At 34.2% G+C, this 7,676-nt stretch overlaps 1 protein-coding gene across 1 annotated transcript; it reads left to right on the top strand.

Annotated features, from left to right (window-relative positions):
* The first annotated feature begins 232 nt into the window (after positions 1-232).
* On the top strand, positions 233-6,858 carry LOC123214652 (agamous-like MADS-box protein AGL30). The gene is given in 12 exon segments (XM_044634565.1): positions 233-335; positions 338-416; positions 1,694-1,753; positions 1,863-1,881; positions 2,014-2,078; positions 2,185-2,200; positions 2,296-2,357; positions 2,475-2,571; positions 3,107-3,154; positions 3,246-3,373; positions 3,661-4,015; positions 6,489-6,858. Coding segments are annotated over 12 exon segments (1,044 nt in total). The 3' UTR covers positions 6,501-6,858.
* Positions 6,859-7,676: the final 818 nt, after the last annotated feature.

Below are 7,676 nucleotides of genomic sequence, written 5' to 3'. Positions count from 1 at the left end.
CTTCTTTGCTTTTATCATTTCTGATGAACCCCCTCCCCATCTGTTGCTAATTTGTTTCATATGTTGTGTTTTTGGTTTCTGATCAACTGAGTCAATTTAATTATGGAATGGATTTATCAGTAATAAAAAATATAATTTTGGTTTTGGTTTTTAATAAAAAGGTAGGATTTGGATTTGTTATGTGTGTTTGAGAGAGGGTATTCAAGATAATTAATTTTGGTTATTTTGCAGGATGGGAAGGGTTAAGCTCAAAATTAAGAAGTTGGAGAATACAAATGGCCTTCAAGCGACCTATGCCAAAAGGAAACATGGCATCATGAAGAAAGCTAATGAGTTACGATTCTGTGTGACATTGACATAATCCTTCTCATGTTCTCTCCCATTGGCAAGCCTTCATTATGCAATGGAAAGCGGAGGTAATCTTTCCGCATCCTATTATCTTGCCCTTTTGCTTGTTGTGGAAAAACCAAAATGAGGCAAAAATTTGAGATTTATGCTAATAACTACTGTCATTAAATTTACTCTTTATTATTATTATTTTTTTATCTACTTAGCTTGCAACCCATATGATAGTTAAAAACATGCACTTAAGGGCCCAGGCTGGTTTAGAATTTAGATAGATTGTTGAATAGCCATTTGAAAATCCTAGATGAGATGAACATTGTATAGACTTCCTAATAGCATGCAGAAAATATGAGGCAGAAAAAATGAGTACGTCGTAAGAAGCTGACCTTGAAGATTTGCCTCTTATTTTGACATCTTTTATATTCCTTCTCTTTTGTTAATTTGAGACACTTAAAGAACTAAAAGGAAATTTTACAAGTTTATGCTAATTTTTGAAAAACTGTCTTTTGGTTTGCTAGTAATTATGATTTTCTTGTTAACATTGAATGGTAAAAGGTGAAACATTCATTTTTGTGAAGTAATTTTGTTGCATCATTGCTTCTCTCTATAAGTTTGTACTCATTACAGGAAGTGTTCGGTACTCAGTTAAGTCTTTTAGAAAATTTTCTTTTTCAGGTTTCTTAGATTTTTCTTGTCCTGCTATACATAAATCAAATGAAATTTTGAACACAAACAAGAAATGTTAGAGAGAACAAATGGACTTCCTAAACACATGTTTAGATATCAATGAAACAAATTGACTTGACACATTGATGATGTGACAATAATCTCAAATCTTGTGTGATAGTCACCATGTGATAACATAGAGTCATGCTTCTTGTGTGATAACATTTTGTCGATGAAATCATCAGATACTCTAGGAGTAACTTATAATCTTTTGAGTTCTAGTAATAAACAGGTTTTGGGCACCCCTAATTTATTCCACTCAAATAGCTTTGTGAAGTATGCTGCTAGAGAGTGTTAATTTAATTAAGGGAAACTATTTTAGTAGTAGAGGCAATACAAAGCATTTTGCAAGCTTGATTCTTTATATAAGGATATGATTATTATCCAGCAATACATATGTTTCAGCAATTTGATGGCTCTGTGTAATCCAGTGAGGGAATTATTTGTTACCATGACTTCTATTCAAGTTCAAAATAAGTCATTAGTTAAAATAACTTTTGTAAATATAATGAATTAATGGGGAAATTTTAAGAATTTGAATGCTTATCGTTTTTATGTTTAGTTCTAAAAAGGATAGAATATCTACAGCATTTTGATCTTTTTATTTTTTATCTGAGCTTAGTAGCATTGAAGAGGTCATCGCAAAGTTTGCTCAATTAACTCCACAGGAACGTGCTAAACGGTACAATTTAATTTTCTCACTTGGAAAAACATGTGATTGGTTTTTAAATTTCTTATTTTAAATATGCACATGGATTAAATTTAAATATTTTTTCTTTGGATCGGAACAGGAAGCTGGAAAGTCTTGACGTAAGATTTTTCTTACAACCCATTATCTTTCACTGATTTTTTTCTCTTTCCTTGTCATGGTTTCTGTAAGTGTATATACTTCCAGATGTCTAATCTGTTAAATTATTATATGTTTTTTCTTTGAAAGTCTAGGCACTGAGAAAGACTTTTAAGAAATTGGACCATAATGTAAATATACAAGAATTTCTGGGTTCAAGGTATGTGCCAAATCTGTTATAGTGCCATGGTTTGCTGCTTTTAATTGGATCGATTTATATTTTAAATCAGTTTTATGAGACTTCTTGTTTTCTCTTTTTGTTGCAGTTCTCAAACAATAGAGGTATGCATGTAACTTAGTTATTTCAATCTTGTTTATGATCATCTAAGAGTTCATGATTGTGACATATATAATACTTTCCAAATCGCTTTGGGCAGGACCTGAAAAATCAAACAAGAGTATTGCAAACTCAAATTTCTGAAATACATCACCGTCTGAGGTGAATCACCTGAAATGGGATTTTCATGCTTACCATATATGCACATATACTGTAATTTAAGCAACTCAATGGTTTGTTATGATCTGTGCTAATTGTATATTATATTGAATTCTACAGCTATTGGACTAACCCAGAGAAGATCAACAGCGTAGAACATTTGGGTCAAATGGAAAATTCGATCAGGGAATCGCTTAACGAAATCCGTTTGCATAAGGTATGCCCTATCATGACTGTGGTGGGAGCCATCTATTGTGGTTCATGTTCAGTTTTCCTTTATGAATTTATAGTATCACTAGGACAATAGGAGACGGCAGGAGAAGATGAAGAAAGTAGATGATTTAGCCTTACAATTATATAAAGTACAGTTGTTAATGCAAAGTTTAATTTGAAGTATAAGGTCTATCTTCATTGAATGATATGGGGAAGCCCAATGAGGTTGGAGAATTCAGATGTTCTCATACCTACATAAATTGTCTGATTTGGAGAGATTATTAAAAAAATACTTATAGTAATTTTTAGAAAGATTATATTTCCACCCTCAAATTGCAGTATGGCTGAATTTTGTTGAAGTATCTGAGGGGCAAAAAATGGCCAGTTTTCCAGATATCTGAAGAATGAAAAAGACCTAAACAGCAGCATGCAGATTTAGAAGTCTAATGGCTTTAATATCTTCTCTCTATAAGATTTATAAGGTACATCACTGCATAGTTGACTTTGCTACAGATACTCTGTTTAAATTTGTTCGGCAGGAAAATTTGGGAAAGCAGCAGCTTATGTCACTAGAATGCACTGGTCAGGTGAAGAAATGCTTTACTCATCTGGGAATACTCTCTGATTAGTTCCTGTATATGTTCATTTGAAGATGTCTGAACTGATATAATCTTATAGTTCCAAAATGGATTGCATATGCCCTTCAGACTGTGTTCTGAGCGACAGCTCCAACCTCTCTCATGGATTCCAGATAATGACAATAGAGATATGGTTTTACCAGAGGATCCAAATTTGCTTTCGCATAGGTAATTGGACCTGTTTGAGAGTATGCTTCTAATTGCAGAGCTTTCACTTAAGTTTGAGTTCAGTGTTCTTTCTATGATTTGTCACATGAAAAAATATTGTCCTATAAATGAGAGAAACAAATGTAAAATTATATGATAGAACTTACTATTTGTATGAAGGATCTCTGAAACATGGCATCTTTGTCTTACTCTAAAATTACATTCATTCCATTCTTAAACACATTTTTGTTGAATGACTTAGATTTTATAATTGTTGTCAACTCAGTGATTTATTTATATTTATATAGGGATGTAGAATGTTCTGGAAGTTCTTCTTTCGGGAGTTATTCTGGCTACTTAGGCACAAATAAAAGTTCAGAAATCTCAAATTCTGGGCAGGACAGCAGCCTACTTAGTGAGTTAACAGGAACTGCATCAGTGAGGCTGCAACTGGGTGGGCAATGCTCCTACCAACCGTATAATGTCAATTTTCTGAATGATAAATTCCAACCAGTGTCAGAGTTGAACATACAAGATAACCTGGATTATCATGTCAATGGAAGCTTGGAAACTCCTAGACCTGGGTATGACACACATGGTAGTTGGGCCTCCACATCTGGGCCTTGTGAAGCTAGCTTGTTTGATGGACACTTGTTTTCTCAGGTAAGCTTCCCTTCTGGATGCTCGGGGGGTAAATGTCCTCATTTTCTGTGCTCGTTATATTGATAACTCGTGAATTTATATGATCCAAGCCTAGTTGATCACCTGCTTGAATTATGGGTGATTAAGAAAGAGATGATAAATTAATCCAGCTTATGGTCTTCTAATCTGCTTGTTTAGTTATTCAGTTTTCGATGGTAGCCAATGTCCTTTAATCTTGCTAAATTAGCTATTCATTGCCTGCCAAATAATAAAGTTTTGTTAACCTTCTCAAGTTCGGTACAAGATTACTGATAGGAGTTGATTACTTGAAGCCAGTTTTCATCACTCTTAAGGAATTTGAAGCTATCAATAATGTGATGTTAAAATACTAATTTTAGGACCTCTTGCCTTGGGGGTACTTATATTTTAAAGTGAAGGCTGTTAATTCTGTGGGACCATTGTGATTGAAGGCAAATAAGTTTGGATATTGAGAACTCATGGTTTTTTTTTACTTTTTCTCCTTTTTCATTTTATTTATATGGTAATGGCCTTAGTAGCCTAATGATTGTAAAGGCACAAGTGCCCTTAGTGCTATATAAATATGAGGCAGTCGTAGTCTTGCTATTTTAGTTGTTTCTTTATTATTTTCCTTTTCTTTCCCTCTTGGCCCCATTGCTGCCCTTAGTGCCCTTTGATTGATGACCTAGTTATAAAAAACAACTAATCGTGCAATCAACATGATCGCTGTTTGATAAAATATATAATTCTCCCATCACCAATCCTGATCCTCAATGAATTTTATTTTATAAGAGCACATTTCTAAAATTACCTTAAGGATATTACTGACCTGGCTGTTGAAAAGGTGGTTCTGCCTTGCCTTCAAGGTAAACAAGTTCCAAGTCACTGGCCAATAGGAAACTTTCTAATTTTAGGGTTTATTATTCCTCTCTTGGTGAGTCTTGGTAATAATTGTGTGGCCAGGCTTTGAATACATAATGGTTTGTTGAGCTCATGTGAATGACAAAACAAATGACATTTATTAGTTGACCTTGGAAATTGAGTGGAAATTTGTTAGGATTGTGACTCTTGTTTTCAATCTAATGGTAAATTTCTATTAAAAATATATGTTTTAAGTTTTAAAAGAAAGGGGAAGAAAATATATTAGGGTTTTGTTTGAGGGCAGTCATCTTTGGCTGATTTAGGGAAGTCTTCGGCGTCTCAAACGGCTGAAAAATGAGAGGCCCCGAACTCCTTGAAATGTTCGGTTTATCTTTGTAATATTTTGATTAATGAAATAGTTTTAGTTTATTATGTTTTTTGTGTTTTAATTTTGTGTTTTAGTAGAATAAGAGTTGAGTTCTTAACAAAATAGTATCAGAATATTCGATCCAGTGGAAAAGACAGATGATGGTCGAAAAAGTGAAGATTCGTCGGAAAAAGTGAAGAGTCGTCGAAAAATGTTCACAGAGGAGGCTGACTTGAAGAAGAATTATCATAGGGAGAAATGAGTCCGAAAGTGCAAAAAGAGAAGAAGAGGAAAACGAAAACAGAAGAAGAAGAAGGAGAAGAAAATGAAACGTCGGCGGAAGCGAAAAAAAAAAATAGAAGATAGAAGGGAGAAAACGCAGAGAAGAAAGAAGAAGAGAAAAAGATGAGGAGAAGAAAAGAGAAAGGAGAGAGAGAAAAGATTAAAAAAAAAAAAAAAGTGGAGGGTAGTGGTGGTTGGTTTGTTGGGAAAAGTAGGTGAGTTGTGGTTTGTTGGGAAAATAGAAGGGGAGGTAGGTGGGTTTCTTGGGAAGAGAAAAAGAAAAGATGTGGGCCATTGGAATAAAAAAAAGGGTGAAAAAGCAACAGCAGAGAGAAGGGGTAGGGAGATAAAAAAATAAATAAATTAATTAATTAAAAAAAATTGAAAAAATCAGAAAAAAATTAAAAAAAGAAAAAAAATCATTATATAAATACCCATCTTGAGTACAAGATCGTTTTGAAAGGGAGGGAAATGTTAGGATTGTAATACTTGTCTTCAATCCAATGATCAATTTCTATTATAAATATATGTTTTGAGTTTTAAAAGAAAATGGGAGAAGAAAATATATTAGAGTTTTATTTGAGAGCAACCATCCTTGGCTGATTTAGGGAGGTCTCCGATGCCTTGAACGGCCGGAAAATGGAAGGCTCCGAACTCCTCGTAATGTTCGGTTTATCTTTGTAATATTTTGATTAATGAAATAGTTTTAGTTTATTATGTTTTTTGTGTTTTAATTTTGTATTTTAGTAGAATAAGAGTTGGGTTCCTAACAAAATTCTTCTGCATATGCAACTGGAGTGACTAGACTGCTTACTGTAGGGTTGGAGTTTTTTGGTAGATAGGACTGAATGAGTTTATGCGTGTATACTATAATCTTTTTGTTGGCAAATATTTTGAATAGCTTAGCAGTACTTGTTCAATGAGGCCACTTCCTTTCCTTTACAGTGTTTGGTAATGTGTTTACAGCAACTCAACTGAGATTGAAAGAGGCTTACTATTCAGTGATAGATGAGGTTAATGGAGAAGTTGGTCTGTGTAAATTTCTCAAGCACCAAAGTAGGCCTGCTGATTTTGCGATGGTGTCTTATGGCTATTCAAAAGCATGAATCAGGCAGTGAAATATGTGTAAGTGACCTGATAGTACTTGATAGATTGAATAGTGCTGAGATAGTTGAATGAGGCACCACATTTATCATATTATATCATACAAGTTATACAACAGTAGGTTTTGGGGAGCTAATTTTTATTCCTCCTTTTTGGTGATGAGATACAACACAACAGTAGCTGTAAATTAAAGGGAAAACAATTATGTATAATATGAAGTTCCTTTCCAACAGGCCAATTCTTTTATCTGTGCTTTGTGTCTTGTGATCATTGGACTTTTTGGCTTGTGTGTGTATGTGCAAGGGCAATGCGAGTGGTATGAATCATGTGTTTACACAATTTATGACCCCAATTTACGGAGAAAATGTGAATGGGTTGGGTCTTTTCCATTCCAGAAGTGAGGTTGAGGCCAATTATTCTTGATTTGATATCAGCGTAATGTATGTATGATGTTCCAAAAGCCAACCTGGATTACATTACACCAATCAAATCAGTATGACTTCACGATGAAGGCGAAGTATATGAGAAATTTGGTGATGAAATCATGTACACACAGTCCTCTATCCAGCAACCCAACAAACTACTAGTACTGGGTATGAAGTGACATTGGAAACCTACAGCTCAGCTAGATATGTTAATGGAAATGGGTCAAATTGAGCTTAAGAGATTTTCATGATAAGCCACGCTATTCTATGTATAGTAATCATCTTATAAATGGGAAGATGTGGACAAATAACCACACAAACACAACACAGGGAACGTGCCAAATTCATCTTCTAACTTTTGACGGCAACAAATATTATTTTATTTGAACCTTGAGTAGATTATAATTATCCTCTGGCTAGTAAGAAGCCGATATATGCGGCGAGTCACATGGCTATTTGTCCCGATGTATGATGGCTCCATACGTACTCAGAAGGCGTCTGATGGTTACACGTAAGTAGATGAAAACTGAGCATGAGAAGACACACTCACGTGGCTCCACGTGATGTGAGAAATTCACCTTTTTTTTTTTTTTTTCAAGCAGAAGAGATTTTTTTAATTAATAAT

This window comes from Mangifera indica, chromosome 4 (genome assembly GCF_011075055.1).
Source record: "Mangifera indica cultivar Alphonso chromosome 4, CATAS_Mindica_2.1, whole genome shotgun sequence".
Taxonomy (NCBI): domain Eukaryota; kingdom Viridiplantae; phylum Streptophyta; class Magnoliopsida; order Sapindales; family Anacardiaceae; genus Mangifera; species Mangifera indica.
This window is presented reverse-complemented; position numbering and strand designations above follow the sequence as displayed.